Source organism: Bacillus rossius, chromosome 10 (genome assembly GCF_032445375.1).
Source record: "Bacillus rossius redtenbacheri isolate Brsri chromosome 10, Brsri_v3, whole genome shotgun sequence".
Classification (NCBI taxonomy): Eukaryota; Metazoa; Arthropoda; class Insecta; order Phasmatodea; family Bacillidae; genus Bacillus; species Bacillus rossius.
Genome location: NC_086337.1, coordinates 53,456,016 through 53,472,388, shown reverse-complemented (window position 1 = coordinate 53,472,388; position 16,373 = coordinate 53,456,016). Strand labels below are relative to the sequence as shown.

Sequence of the window (16,373 nt, the reverse complement as noted above, 5' to 3'; positions counted from 1 at the left end):
TCTCTCCGCGCCGCGCATCGTAAATTAGTTTGCATTGTCGGGTCGCTCGGCGGCGTGAAAGGGATGGTCGGTTTGATGTTGAGGGAGGGAGGGAAAGGGGGTTTATAAACTTCCAACCCTCACTCCCCCCAGAAGACCCATCAATACCGGGGTGCTTTGTTGGGTGGATGGCGGCTTCAGCGACCAGCTAACGACCGAAATTCAGGTCGTTCCCCCCCCCCCCCCCCCCAATCACCTATCCCCCTCCTTCCTTTTCAGCTCTTAACGCACGCGTCTTTCAGCCGATAAAAGCCTCTGCAATCACGAGTAGGATCTACCCCCCACTCCCGAATACCCCCCCCACATCACCCCCCACTCTCTGCCACTCATCGCCCGGCAGTGCGTTCCAACCAATTGCAGCGCAGACTGCAGGGCGCGATTGCCGCGCGGGTAATCTCGTGACTGGTTCGCGTGAGGAGCGGCAATGCGCAGGTGACCACCCCCTCCCCTGCTCTCTCCCCCCCCCCCCATTGTCGGGCCACCCCTGACGAGGCGCTAACGCGACCTCGGGAACACACACACAGCCGCCGTTTGTTCCCGGGATTCATTCCACTCCGGGTCAAACAACTCTTCCTCGCTTACGAGAGGGATGATCGTAAAAGTAAGTTCCGTTTGGTCGTTAAAAAAAAAAAGTTTTTTTATTGACAGTTTTAGTTTACTACTACATATCCACTTTACATTTTCACAATATAGCCATTCAGTTCCAAGCACTTTTTTTTTTGCAACGCTACGCCAGTTTATTTTTTTTAAAACCCCTCTGCATATAAGTTCGCCGCCTGGATACTAAAACAGTTGTCAATCGTAATTTTTTACTGTAACTGTTTACCCACGACTCATTAAATCAACCAATATGCGACTTTCCCGTTCCCCCCCCCCCCCCCCCCCCCCCCAACACACAAAAAAAAAAACCACGGTAGCCTTCATTTTTCGACTCGAGTACAGAGTTTTCTTAAACGTTTTCCGTTGATGTTTACTAAGCGCCTGTACTCAGACTACACGCATTACGTGGTCGAAGTCCGTGATGCCTATGGCCGAGGCGTCCGTTCCATTCCCAGCAGGCGAACTACCGTGCAGAGGGGTTCAAGAAACTAATGTAGCGTTGCGAATGGAGATTATGTATTTGAAGAAAATTTGTTCAATTAGAGAGGATTGGTGTTCCATCATAAATACGTTATTATTTTCAATAAACATCATCTCAGCTGCAACTTCGAAGTCTCGGGAAGCACTTTAGACCATAATTATTCGTGAATTCTTTAAGCAACAAGTCACGAAAATACGTGGCAAATAAAGGTGTTAACTCCCAATAGTTTCAAAGAACTGCAAGGAGGCAAACCCGCTGGGAATATATCCATCCCTAATGTTCGGGGATGGGACGAACGCCAGACAGTCTGCCACGCTCTGACTCGGAATGTTTTCACCTAGACGAATGCGGGAAATTTGCAGCTAGATGGAGTAATCTGTGACGTCTGAAGATTCGGGCCGTCAGTCAGGGGGTTGCCGGCCGTCCAATCCGGCGGCGGGGTCCCTCGATCAGACCGGAGGGGGGGGGTTGAGGAATCGACGATCGTTAACGAGCCGTCAGAGGAGAGGCCGTCATCCGTCAGAGCTGACGGAGGCGCAGCGCCTAACCATCCGGGACGAACAACTCCCGAGACTTCGTGTCGCGTCGTCTCCCTTCGGGCGCCGGCCAGCTGGTGCGAAGGTTAATGTCGTGAATTTCTGCCGTCAATCGACGAACTATCCCGCTACAACTTATCCAATAACACTCTTAAAAAAAAAATTGGTTGTCTGTAAAGTCGGTTTACGGACGATGGTTTAACGTGACAACGGCATAACAAAACATTGGAGAAATGATTGCATACTTTTATGAAAAAAATTGAATCATTTTTATTTTAATAATAAAAGAATAAATACTTGAAATTATACTAGTAATCATATTTTTAAAATGCAAGAATAATTAACCTTTATTGCAGAAATTGTTGTTGTAATAAGCAATGAAAACCACATTAACTTTTCACTTCACTTTATAAACAGTCGAGTGGAAGAGAGATGGATGCGGCGCAAGCGTACAATGAGCGTAACGGGACACAGCGTAACGGAACAATGTGCGTAACGGGACACAGCGTAACGGAACAATGTGCGCAACGGGACACTTTTTCGTGCGTCCAGCCGGCGTTCATCGGTTTATTAGACGTCACGTCAAAAATTTACAGTAAAATTACGGACTTTACAACGAAGAATTCATCTCGAATAAACGAAGAGTTTCCCGTAATTTCAGACAACTCGCAGAATCTAAGCCGTATTTCGATTTACATTTTTTTTTTTTAGGGTAAACACACACGTACAAGAAATAATAATTTTTTTTGAAGTTATACTTCTTTAGGCGCGTTATGAAAAAAATGATGAGAGTGAAATTTTAATATGCGCGCGCATCACTGTAACACAAAATTAACAGGTTGAAGATGCGCGCGCACCATGTAACGACATTTTCACGGGAAGATGGCGGACCCACGCGTATGAACATAAACCCACTTTAGGGGACATGCCAAACGTATTGGTGTGCCAAATGAAACTTTATGATAGTGAAATTACCATGGAATTTATTTTGGTAAACTAAAATAGTCATAGTAAAGAATAAATTCCAAGATTTAAAAATAAAGTATTATTTGGTATTACATCAAACATAATACACATTTTTCCTGGTAACCTTCTGTCAGAGCAGTGGTTATACTGCGCGGTCAGTATGCTGAAGGGCCGTGGTTCAAAACTCGGCGTTATACTTCTTTAGGCGCGTTATGAAAAAATTATGAGAGTGAAATTTTAAGATGCGTGCGCATCACTCACTGTAACACAAAATTAACAGGTTGAAGCTGCCTGCTAAACAGCTTATTAAGTCTCGAAAAAATCTACCAACAAAATAGAAATATAACCTCTATTAGTCGCGCATGTTGGCACGCTCGTCGCCTCTGATCACTGTTTTCATATTTATAATATTTATCCACATGTTTCTAGTTTCTACATTCACAACACGTGTTTTAGTTTCATACAAGTGCGAATTATATATGTGCTAATAAATTATATTCAGTAGTGATTTAAATTGAATATTTTGATTAATATTATTTACTATTCGTAAATATTAGTAAGAAAATATTGTGCTTATATACTTTTTCAAGTGCTCCAAAATAACTGAGGTTAACTATCCGTATGTATTATTTATTGATATAAATTAAAATATTATTTAATATAATTACTACTAAATATAATTAAATTATTAATGTTAAATATTTATTATTGGTTATTTAATATTTACAAAATAAATAAATTTAATAAACGTTTAATAAAATTTTTTTGATAAAAATTAAAATCGAACATCAAATTAAAATATTAATTTTTAATATTTATTATTAAATTGAATAAATGATAAATATTTATAAAAATAAATGAATAAATTTAATGAAAACTTTTTGATAAAAATGAAAAGTGAATATTAAATTAAGAAAATAATAAATATTTAAAAAATGAATAAACTTAAATTAAATTTTTGAATTTATTATTAAATTTATTATGTAGGTTCTTTTAAAATATTAAATAATCGATAATAAATATTTAAAATTAAGAATATTATAATAATATTTAGTACAAATTATGTCATATATATTTATTATTCTCTAAATTTTATTTATTGAATTTTTCAAATTTAAACTGAACTTTATTGACTGTGTTGACTATCTTTTTCCAGCCCTTGTATTATTTTATTGTAATTAATTATTTGCATGCAATTAAAAACTATTTTTAATGATGCCAAAGAAGTATAAATTCTCACGCGCGTAGGTACATAAGTACACGCACCCATTTTTTCTGTAGTTTTAACAAGTTTTTAAACGTTTTTTTTCTTGTGTTCCAAGGCTATTTTCGTGGATACAAGTTAAAAGTCAATAAACTTAGTACCAGTAACTTACGAAGATAACGGTAAATTTTCGAAGATCCCTGGATGATTTGTAGCCAGCGTTCCTCGTAAATTTCAGATGGAAATTTTTAACACCGTGGAAACTTTGCCACGTTAATAATTGAACTGGAAATGAGAAAGACCCACCAAACCCCCATTCCCATCTTAACTAACAAAACATTTAACATTTTAACATTTGATGCCAAAAACTAATAAAATTAATTATTTATACTTAGAGACCGGAAAAATTCGCGGATTCATTTCGAGACAGGCTGGAATCCAAACTCGTTTAGCTTAATGCTGCGTCAGTGATTGGACCGCAATTTACCTGAAGGACTCTGAGCCAATGGCTCGAATCATAAGAATCGCAGTAAACAGGTGTCCCGAGTCGGTAGCCAATGACCAGGTGATAGTTGCCCGAGTACATGGAGAATCGTGGAGTCTATCCTAGTGGCCATTGAAACCGCGAATTTTTCCAGTCCCTATTTATACTTGATTAACTAGTCCGGTGCTGAAGAGTCTGTTTGTTTGGTTTATCAGGTGTGTTAGGATATTCAGCTGCCGAAGTCTGAACGGAGCACCTGTCGTGAAAAACGGGGGGCTATTTATTTGTGCATTTCAATGAAAATTAAATATTTCAACATCTCTCCCGATTAAACTTTTTTTTTTTAAATCGCATGCGATCGCATTCTACGGCGCTACAACGTTTACCCAATTAATAACAATTAGAACTTAAATAAAAGTTTTTTCCTTAACACGTGCGAATTATATAGGCCTATATACCTATATCTTCCAAAACCTTTTCACGCTTCACGCTGGGAGACACTCTGGGAAACATCCTGTAGCAGTCGAGATGAGCGCTAGACTGCTGAAGTCATACCGAAACTCAGTGGCGCTCATGAAAATCTTATCCGCAAACTGAGAGCTCCGATGGCTTTTTTTTTTATTATTATTATTCTCCCTTCTTCCGCGCGGGAATTCTCTTTTCTTCTGACCTCCACAACCCCTTACCCTCCTCACCATCCCTTTTCTTTTCCATCTTCAGCAGTCTGCTGCCCCGCGTATAAACCAGCAATCTGTTTCGCCGGAGGGAAGCAGGGCTCCGTACCTACAATATTATAAATCTCTATTTATTGAGTCCCAGGGACGAAACAAGGGTAGCTTACGTAAACACGAGAAGAAAAAAAACATCTAGCGACTTCACGGCAGCGGAAGAAAGATTCTGGCTGAAAGGGAGGGCGAGGAAGTAAAAGTAAAACGCTAGTAACATAAACATGGAGTAAACTTGACAAAAAAATAAAATAACGTGAACTCGGAAGAGAACAATGCTTTCGCTCTAGTGTTAACAATATTACAAAATTAATTTTTGATAATGAAAACAAAATTAACGCACTTTACTGCATTTATACTTTGTCATAAACTTTGCGAGGTTCACAAGCTTTAGGTAAATTTGGCAGGTAGTCAGGCTAAGTGATTTAATGTGTTTAAAGACATGTGCACCTGACTGCTAAATATTATAAATGGGTCAAGATTAAATTTTTTTATTACAAAACTATTCAGGAATTTTAAATAATGACTTATTATGGATTTTTTTTCTATTTATTTTCATGATGAGTAAAAATGTTTTTAAAAGTAAAAGTTGCTGAAACGTGTACTTTAAAACTTTCATTTTCGCAGTGAGTTTTAGGTACGTATTAGGATTTAAACAAAAAAAATTAAAAATATTTATACACACATGGCCCACGCTTTTATTTTAATTATCACGCATTAAGAAATAGGGTCACCTTCTATAAAACGAACCCGTTTCCTTGTGTAAAGAGGTTACGTTATATGAAACAATTTAGTGGCGGTCCTACACTTTGCGGGGCCCTGGGACATTTACTTTTGTGGGGCCGTACGATTACAAACGTTAAAGTCTACAGTTATACGGCAGTTGGTATAAACTGTGTCCAACTCAAAAAAAATTTGCTTCTGTCATCGAATGAGTAAGATGTGAAACCTATTTATTTGAGCAACTGTACCGCTGTTAGAGAATTACTGCCAGCATTAATTTTAAGACAATAAATTATTTACCAGATAATTTTTTTTGACGCAGTCAGTAAAATATTACACGAACTTATGCAAGGAACATTTTCCATCTTGCGTTTTCCGCAAACGACTGTTTATACACTCAACAGCCAATCAGAGGCTTATGTAGAAGTCATGTCGTTCTGAACAACTTTGCCAACCTATTTAGGTTGAATGAGAAATGGCTAGGGACCGGAAAAATTCGCGGGTTCAATGACCTGCAGGATGAATTCCATAGTTCTACGTAAACTCAGTCAAATGTCACCCACTCATTGGCTGTTGTCTTGTGAGACGACCAAACGTAGCAGCCTGTGATTAGATAAAGCTTTGGTTGGGTGTTTCTCATCGGCCCAGAGTCATCCAGGTGAGTTGTGAGCCAATAGCAGAGGCAGCACTGAGTTATAACTATTTGTATTTTAGCCTATCGCGAAATGAATTCGCGAATTTTTCCGGTCTCTAGAAATGGCGTCGAACGAAACATTTTCAGACTGTGTGTAACCGCACGCAGAAGTTGAACATTTTTTACGTGAAGTAGTCCCGTGTGACCGCGCGCCCTTGGTTGAATCGACCAAGCTGCCACGTCTGAAAAAGGGCCTAAAAGCATAACATAGGCTTCAACCTGAACGCACTTAGTCTTCCTCAACCCAGACACCCTTCCCAAATGCATTTAGTTTTTTTTTTTAAGTTAGGTTGGGAAAATTACATTTCTGTACGTACCATACAAGGGTAGCTACTGAAAAAACATTTCGAGCAGGTAGGCTGTTCCAAAGTGTGTACGTGCGCAGTACGCATCGGTAGTCTCTCTCTCTTTCTCTCTCACACACATTCTCCCACTCTTAACGCACTCTGGCACTCGGGTCGCTAGCTTCCTGTTTCCTTTGGAGCTGTTGCAGGGGTGGGCGGAGGGGTTGGTCGGAGGGGGGGGGGGGTGTAGCGAGCTGGCCGCGCCGTCACTAGGAGCTTGTGACTGCTTCCGACCTCCTTGGCCATTACTCACGTCTCTTCAGGAGCGCTGCAGGACCGCAGGGGGAGCCCGCGCAGATATAAAAGTTTATATCTCGCGGCGTCTCGGGACACGCGGAGGAATTCCTGAAACGCCGACACGGAGGCGAAGGGCCGGAGTTGGTGTGGAGGGGAGGAGGGGAGAAAAAGACGGACGACGAAAGTAGTGACGCAGGAAGGAAAGCCGAAGGAGGAAAAAAAAAGAAGGGGTGGGAGGGAAGTACTCGTATATGGAAACATTCCTACCTATTCGAATATCCAGAATCAGCAATTTCTATATACGCGGGCTCTCACGGATAATATTGGTATGGAAAAAAAGAAAAAAAAACTGTTCCTTCCGGTTGTTTGAAAAGGGAGAGCTTACACGTCCAGAAGAGACTGCAAAGTTCCATACAAGCTACCCAGATGCACGGTTCATAATACAGTATTTCTCTTTCTCCCTCCCTTTGGTAAACACCGTGTTCGAATTATTATTATTATTAATATATATTTTTTAAGTGACTCAAGCCCCGTGATGACTCACTCATATTTTAAGCATCAGATATTCTTTGTTGATTTTTTTTTCAACTTGGCGTTCTTATTTGCTTCGTATGCACAATAAGAATTTTAGTATACAAAATTCCGAAAGCTTTATTGCGTTCTCTCGTAAGTATGTTTTGCCTTATTTGGAGCGCTTTATCGGTCGCGCAGTTATCAGTAGAAACTGGTAAAATTCTGGGATTGATTTCGAGATATGCTAAAAGTCAAATAAGCATACCTATGTGCTGCTTCTGATATTGATTCGCTGTGAATCTGGAGGACTCTTGGCCAATTAAGAGACCCGCGGTCAAAGAAGTATCGAATCACGAGCCACCCGGCTGGAGACGCCTCACGAGACGGCAGCCAATGAACAGGCGACGTTTGCCCGAGAATGCAGAGGATCGTGGAGTCCATCCTGGAGGTCATTGAATCCTCGGAATTGGTCCAGTCCCTAGCCATCGGCCGCACGAGGACCCGTGAATGACGCGGCAGCCGATGAAAAGTTTGCCATCCCTGGAGAATGTGTTGGACTCTGAAGTCTAGCCTGGTTGTTGAATATGCCGCGGGAAGATGGCGCCTCTGCTCATGCGTAGAGACTGGAAAAATTCGTGGTTTCTATGACCTCTAAGATGGACTCCACGATCCTCTATGCGCGCGGGATAATTACACCAGCTCATTGGCTACTGACTCGTGACACCTGCTAACTGGGATGTTTGTGATTCGGTACTTCTTACGTTGAGAGTCATTCATTGGATCACAGTCCTTCAGACAAACTGTGTTCCAATCACTGAAGCGGCAATAAGTTACACGCACTTGGATTCTAGCCTATCGCGAAATGAAACCGCGAATTTTTCCGTTCTCTGCTCATTCGGTATCATGGAATATTCATCAAATACAACAAAAATATATGTTTGGAAACAAAAAAATACCCCAAATTTCATAAGCTGTCAAGAGATAAATAAATATTCGTAATGAAGAATTGCTAGAGATTAGAAAATTTCGCGGACTCATTTAAGTAGAGACAAATCAAATAACTAAAGACTGTAAAAATTCGGGAATTAAGTGACCTCCAGGATAGACTCCACGATTCTCTGCTTGATAGGGTAAAAGTCGTCTGTTAATTGGTTGCTGACTTGTGAAGCGTCTGAACTGGGTAACTTGTGATCCGATACTTCTTTGATTGAGGGTCTCTAACTGGCCAAGAGATTAACAGTGAACCAATAGCAGAAGAAGCAGAAAGGTAGGTATAACTGATTGAATGTTAGCGTATCACGAACAGAATCCTCGAATTTTTTTCCGGTCTCTGCCTATTGGCCAGGTTGGTTTGGCAAATCGGAGATGGGCTTTGTGATTGGTCGGGGCTGCTTGCCAATCAGTGGCTTCTTCATTTGTGGTTATTGCTAGAGACCGGAAAAATTCGCGAATTCATTTCGCGATAGGCTAATATACAAATAGTTATACCTCAGTGCTGCCTCTGCTATTGGCTTACAACTCACTTGGATGACTCTGGGCCAATGAGAAACGCCCAACCAAAGCTTTATCGAATCACAGGCTGCTACGTTGCGACGTCTCACAATACAGCAGCCAATGAGTGGGTGACATTTGACCGAGTGTGCGTAGAACTATGGAGTTCATCCTGCAGGTCATTGAACCCGCGAATTTTTCCGGTCCCTAGTTATTGCGCTATCTGGTCAACTACACAACATACACGAGTTTGAATTAGAGCCTGCCGACAAAAAGGATAGTGCAACATTTTGGATGTCCCCGCAAATAAAACCGTAATCCAAAGGCAAGCGTAATTATGATTCTAGCTCGTGGCCGAAAGATAACGTGGATTTCGCACGTTTCCGTGAATTAAACCAGCGCAGGGAAATGCCGGTATCTGCTCGGTGATTAGGTACGCGCGCAATCTCGCGGGCTAACGTGTTTACGAGCGCGGTCGCGGTACAGCTGACGTTGATAGCGGGACGAACTCCGCGGTTCCATAAAGTCACGTGCACGGCGCGAGAACAGCAGAACAGCAGAACAGCAGAACAGCAGCCTTGCTCTATCTGCACCGTATGGAAAAAAAAAAAACACACACAATGAATATAGACCGGAAAAATTCGCGAATTCATTCGCGATAGGCTAAAACACAAATAGTTATACCTCAGTGCTGCCTCTGCTATTGGCTCACAACTCACCTGGATTACTCTGGGCCAGTGAGAAACACCCAACCAAAGCTTTATCGAATCACAGGCTGCTACGTTGGGACGTCTCACAAGACAGCAGCCAATGATTGGGTGGCATTTGACCGAGAGTACGTAGAACTATGGAGTTCATCCTACGGGTCATTGAACCCGTAAATTTTTCCGGTCTCTAACAATGAAATAAAAAGCGTTAGGTCGCTGATGAGTCGGGGCATGCATATTTCGCGAAAAAAAATTTCGAGACTAGCTGAGGCTTGAAACACTGTAGCATCGTCGGTGTTTCGTGACTGGGTGAAGTTTCTTTCAGGTAACGTATCGATTGTTACAACACCAATCACAGTCATTCAGTGTCCCGAGTGGCTCGGTCAAATAAGACAACGACGTCTCTCGCAGACGGCCGCCAATCACAAGGAAGAAATCGTTGGTGTAGGTACACCTTGTTGCAGTCTAATAGGCGTCAGATTTTTTTTTCTCGCGAAAAATTCCTGCCCCTTCTGATGAGAGTGCAGTCGAGGTGAGCCATGGCCTCTACTCGGTTTTCTCAGGGTGTGTCCAGTTAAAAGCTAACAGCCCGGGAACGTGCCATTAAGAAATTGGTTTGGGGGGTGGGGGGGTGGGGGGTGGGGGGCGCCGCCTTAGTTTGATGCCAAGCCGTGAAAGAACAAATGCTAAAGGTTTTCTTGTGGCTAGTTTGCACCATGACCACAGTTTCTGTTGCACCGCTGTGGTCTAGGCGTTGAACTAAGATCATTGGCGACTTCGATAAACCGACCAACCTGGCGGTTCACGACAGTGATCTCAGATCAACACAGCACAGCGCGAGACGTCACGTCCGGACTTCGCTTAGCCTTATCGCCAGAGATCTGCAAAATTCGCGGTTTCGATGGCCTTCAGGATAGACTGCACATACCCCTGTACACTCGGGCAAATAACGCAAATTCATTGGCTGCCGACTTGTAAGTCGTTTCAGCTGGTTTGTCTGTGATTCGATCCTTCTTTGGTTGAGGGTTCATAACTGGTTGAGATTCGTCCAGATGAACAGTAAGCCAATAGCAAAATTATCTAAGAGGTATATGTGTTTGAATTCTAGCCTATCACCGAATGAATCCGCGAATTTTGCAGGTCTCTACTTATCGCAGGTTGTTATTGGAACCAGACGTAAATATTTAAGAATGCTTTGCAAGATTTTCAACCATATTTAATACATGAATGAAAAAAATGCTCTGAAATACCCATATTTTAAAGTTCGAAATGCTCCATTATTTTATTTTAATGCTTTTATAAAGCTGTATATTTCTCCCGAATTGCTCTTAATATCAAATAGAAGCATTATTTAACAAAACATTGTCAAATTTCAGACTTCTGTGAGGCGGCGGCTGCATTGGGCCAACTTCGGCAGCCATTTTCTCGCCGCGATACAATCGACTGTGACGATTTCTCGCCAACCAATAGAAATTCTCCGACACTGCCACATTTCACCTTCCATCCGTATTGCATGGGATTGGGTCGTTTGAATTTTTGCAATGTTGTTATTGGTAGACACTTTAAAATGCCGCTGATTCATTTCGTGATAGGCTGGAATCCAAACTCGTTTAGCTTAATGCTGCGTCAGTGATTGGACCGCAATTTACCTGAAGGACTCTGAGCCAATGGCAAACACTCAACAAAAGAAATATCGAATCATAAGAATCGCAGTAAACAGGTGTCCCGAGTCGGTAGCCAATGACCAGGTGATAGTTGCCCGAGTACATAAAGAATCGTGGAGTCTATCCAAGTGGTATCTAATTGAAACCGTGAATTTTTCCAGTCCCTACAGATCAATCATTCAATATAATGTCCCGATGTAACAGTTAAATTGTTACTGATATTCCAATTCAAAGCTCAAATTCATTGCTTGTGTGAGACCATTATATAAAAATTTCGTGTAAAATTATAATGAAACATTCAGTCTCAATACCGTATTTTATACTATACTTTGTTTTGACAGATCGCCCCCCCCCCCATCCCACTCATTTCCCCCCCCCCCCCCCCCGCGAACATTTATGTACTAAATTAAGAACTCACGTATCTGCAACACACCCACCCGTGTTTTTCGACTTTTTGACAATTGAAGCAGAGTTTCGAATGCGATCATTAAATCCTTAACCAATAATAACCAGTAATTGTGCCGGGAGAATGTTTTCTTTTTTATCGATGGTTATGAAATACCGCGGTTTAGCACCGGGTCGTGCTCGCCAGTAATTACGCCAATTAACGGTATTTTTTTTTATTTTAGTATCCTGGTTTTCCCGCTAGCGGCGCTGGTGTCGCGGTCAGGACCGCCCAGCTCGTCACTCGGGTGGTCCGAGTTCCATTCCCGACGAGCCTGGAGCCTTCTTTACCGCGAGCAGTAAACTTGGCGGACGTTGCCATTCACCACTGTGGTTTTCCCCTGCTACTCTCGTTTTTTTCTGTTACATTTACAAAATAATTACGGTGAACATATAATTTTTTTTCTAGTTTTCGTTTCTTTTGCAGGCGGAAAATATATTTACACATACTATAACTAATATTTTTATATTTGTGTATTTATATATGTATATTTGTACAAAATAATTACGGCGTACATAAATTCTTCTAGTTTTATGTCTTTTATTGGCGTAAATTAGACCAGTGTACTTGAACTCACCTAACGTATTACGAATATAGATGAGCTGTGAAATAGTAATCTGTTTGGTTGTAACATGTAGGCCTATGTGAAAGTAGCAGTAGCCACATGTTAAGAGATGTGGAGGAAAAAAATAAATTGCTCTTTTTCCCCTTCATATTACGTACCTACATTTTTTTCACAGTATTAACAATACAGATGATAGTTTATACCAGGGGTCGGCAAGTAGTTTTAGCTGGGGTCCGGATACTGTGGAAAAAATATTTTAACGAGGTGCAGAAAAAAAAACCAACTGATAATAATTAAGTGCTACCTATTTTCTTGTATGGTTTCAAATAAAATTATGAATTATAAAAAAACGCAAGACCTAAATTTAATGTGAGAAACTGCACCGACGGACGGTCCTGAGCCAGTTTTTTTATAGTTTGGTTCTCGAGAAAGAACAGCAAATTCGAAGTGTGTCTTCTAGATGGGCGTCCGTTAATCTCGAACGAAATTAGTTTTAATGAAGGTATAGTATAGCTTATCTATAGAGACCTGTAAAATTCGCGATTTCAAATCCCTAAAGGATAGACTCCGTGATCCTCTACGCACTCGTGCAAATTACATCTGCTGATTGGTTACCGACTCGTAACACATGTTGACTGGAATGATCGTGATTCGCTAATTCTTCTGTTAAAGATTTTTCATCGGCCCAGAGTCCTTCAGATAAACTGTGGCCCAATCACTGAAGCAAAATAATGTCAAAAGTATTTGGACTCTATCCTATCGCGAAATGAATCCGCGAATTTTACAGGTCTCTACTTATCCACGTATTAATTTATACTTGGTATACAATACATTGCAATATTTGGCGGTCCGAGGTTCGACCTTTCGCGGTCCGCAAACGGACCGCGGCCCGCCTGTTGCTGACCGTTGGTTTATACAATAATTTATACATACAGGACCAACCAAAATTTTAAGACCATCATTCAATTTGTAATAATACGTTTGTTATAGATTTCTGATTAATTTTTATAACTTTTAAAATTGTCAATAAATATATCATGGAACAATTAATTAATATTCCCTCATTTTAATAACTATTTTTTCAACAAAACTAAATTTAGAGTTCTAGAAAATCTTCACTACAATGTAAGGTTTTTTTTTAAGGTTTTTGAAATCATGGCGTTTGTATGAATGTGTATTTATATTTAGTAAAGAAAGTTACGTAAACGAAGAGCAGTGTAAATAATTTATTCTTTTTGCCTTTATTTTTCTTTATACAATTTGCTAACCAAGCATTTAAAGCTATAAAAAATAAATTTTTAAAATATGTATTGCAGTTAAGAAATTTATACCAGTATGTTAGAATTAGAATGTTACTATTATATTAAATTTCCTGATGGTATTAAACTTCTAGTGGGACCGGTATTTTTATAATTTATCGTAAAATATTTTATATTTATACGTTGACACAATTTTTTTGTGTTATTGAGACAGTGTTGGCGATATACTCACTGGTGAATTGCGTGTATTATTATTTTTTTTAAGGAATTTTTAACTTCCTGGAAGAAACCATAGTTGAACACAGTTTAAAAAAACTATAAAAAAATAAAACTATCGTGACCAAGGTAGGGCCTCAACCCACGACCCAGGAGCTAGAAGTCATAGAGATAGGGACTGATAATATTTGCGGGTTCATCGACCTCCAGGATAGACTCCGCGATCTACTTGTGAGACGTCTCTACTGGGTCACTTGTGATTCGATACTTTTTTTGATTGAGGGTATTTAATTGGCCGAGAATCCTCCCTCCATATTAACATCGAACCAATAGCAGAAGCAGCTCAAAAAGGCGTGTTTATTTGAATTTAAGTATGTATTACAAAATGAATCCGCGAATGATTCCGGTCTGTAGATATGGAGAAGGGTGTCTTGAATGAACTGTCGTGCACTCTACACCACCACGTGACCTACTAGCGGTGACCCCAGACTAGAAGCCATGCGAACAGCCCAAGTAACTTCCCGTCCTGGTGCTTTGGAAATTTACCGCGAGGAAGATCGTAACCAGGTCGATGTCCAAAATCCTTGGCACAGTCGCACAGTTAGCCAGTTTGGAAGGCTTCAAGATAAAGCGGTGTGAAAATGCTTTTTGTTTACTATGTTGGAGAGAGCTCGTCAAATTCCTAAGTTTCAGTGGCGGGAACGTGATTTTTTTTTCAGGGGAAGGGGAGATTAGGGGAAAAAAATTAGAATTTATGTACTCGAAAAACTTAACGTCAGTATCAAGGAGTTTGGACTGATACGTCATCAGTCTCAAAATGAGTGTCGCATTCTGTGTCGCTTGTTGTACCAGGTGTTTTGACAAGAGATGTTTACCACAAAACTATTTTTGATAAAAAAAATTCCTGGAATTGACAGGAAAATTTCCACCACGTACTGGACCCATATAACCATATATACCAACTTACAGGTCAAAACATTGTTTAAACAGTAACTACCAATTATTGTCTAAAAATTTATCAACCTAACTTATATTATTCAAAGATATTTTGGTAATGGAAAAATAAAAGCAAATTTTAGAAAAAATAATTTGTTATATTTTTATAGGAATAATTTCTGAACTGAAAATTATACTCGAAAAATGTTCCCAATCTCTCACAACTCAAGTTGCGACAGCTCAGCCTGCATCACGTATTGCCTTCATCGAAACATTGCAACGGAGGCGGTTCGAATTCAAAGTGCAGTACGGTAGTAATGACTAGAGATTTTGCAAAATTTGCTCAATTATTGGTAGGGATGCAATATTCCATGACACTATAAACATTTTGAACACGTTCTCATTCAACACCACGAGCAGTTTTGACACGTTCCGAAGGCTCAGAATCCAAAAATTAAATGAAACATTCAAATCGCAAACACTCCTGGCAGAAGGTGAAATTGTTGGCAGCGGCCAAAGGACATGCTGACACCGGGATAAATTACAAGTTCGTGGAGTTCATTCAGGTGCAGGGAAAAAATGAAGTGAAGCTCTGCAGGTTTTTGCGTTGATGATCGGTATAGAGACCGGAAAAAAAATTCGCGACAGGCTTAAAATCCAAGTGCGTGTTAACTTATTGCCGCTTCAGTGATTGTGGAACACACAGTTTGCCTGAAGGACCGTGAGAGCAGTGAATGACCCTCAGCGTAAGAAGTGCCGAATCACAAGCATCCCAGTTTAGCTGGTGTCACGAGTCAAGTAGCCAATGAGGCTGGTGTAATTTTCCCGCGTACATGGAGGATCGTGGAGTTTGTCCTAGAGGTCATCGTAACCACGGATTTTTTTCCAGTCGCTAGTGATCGGTGTGACGAGCCCACCTGTGTCCACGAAGCCCAGCGCCAGCGCCCAGCAGGCGGCGACGACCAGCACTCCCATGGTGGAGGGGGGGAAATGTGCAGGCTTGTGACCTCAGCGGCGCGATCTCCCGAGAGAGAGAGCGGAGAAGCGTCGCCGCTGCAGCCAGGAGCGCCTGAAGAGGGCGCCCGCCCTGGTCGGTCGCCGGCGCGCGACTGGCGGTCCGTGCAATGGGTGGAGGGGGTGAATGCTGTTCCTCCCCCCCCCTCTACCTCCTACACCCCAACCCCTCCCAACCGCCAGTGGTTCGCGACTCCGCCGCCAGGCACCGCGCGCGCGGCGGGCGCGCAGACCCGATCCCCGCTCGACCCCTTCACAAGCACTTGCGCGCCATTTTACACCCGTTTTATAACACTTAGGAAAAAAAAAAACTGTGGAAAATATAGTTGACAGCATGGGCGTCTCTGACACATAAAGTTTTTTTGGCCCGGGGGGGGGGGGGAATAAAATAAATTAATTTATTTAAATGATAGTACGTACCTCCATCGAGTTAAGTATAAAATGTCTGTTTATTTTCAAACTATGCTTGGTATGTAATCTTTATTTGACACCTGATATACTACTATATATCTTCACTGTAAATACATGTA

At 41.1% G+C, this 16,373-nt stretch overlaps 1 protein-coding gene across 1 annotated transcript in view; it reads right to left on the bottom strand.

Annotated features, from left to right (window-relative positions):
- LOC134536348 (uncharacterized) overlaps positions 1 to 15,921 on the bottom strand; it is a 135,609-nt gene extending 119,688 nt beyond the window's left edge. Inside the window, exon 1 of the mRNA XM_063376101.1 lies at positions 15,747 to 15,921. Within this exon, the coding sequence (XP_063232171.1) occupies positions 15,747 to 15,804 (58 nt within the window). The 5' untranslated portion in view covers positions 15,805 to 15,921. The remainder of the gene's footprint in view (positions 1 to 15,746) is intronic.
- Positions 15,922 to 16,373: the final 452 nt, after the last annotated feature.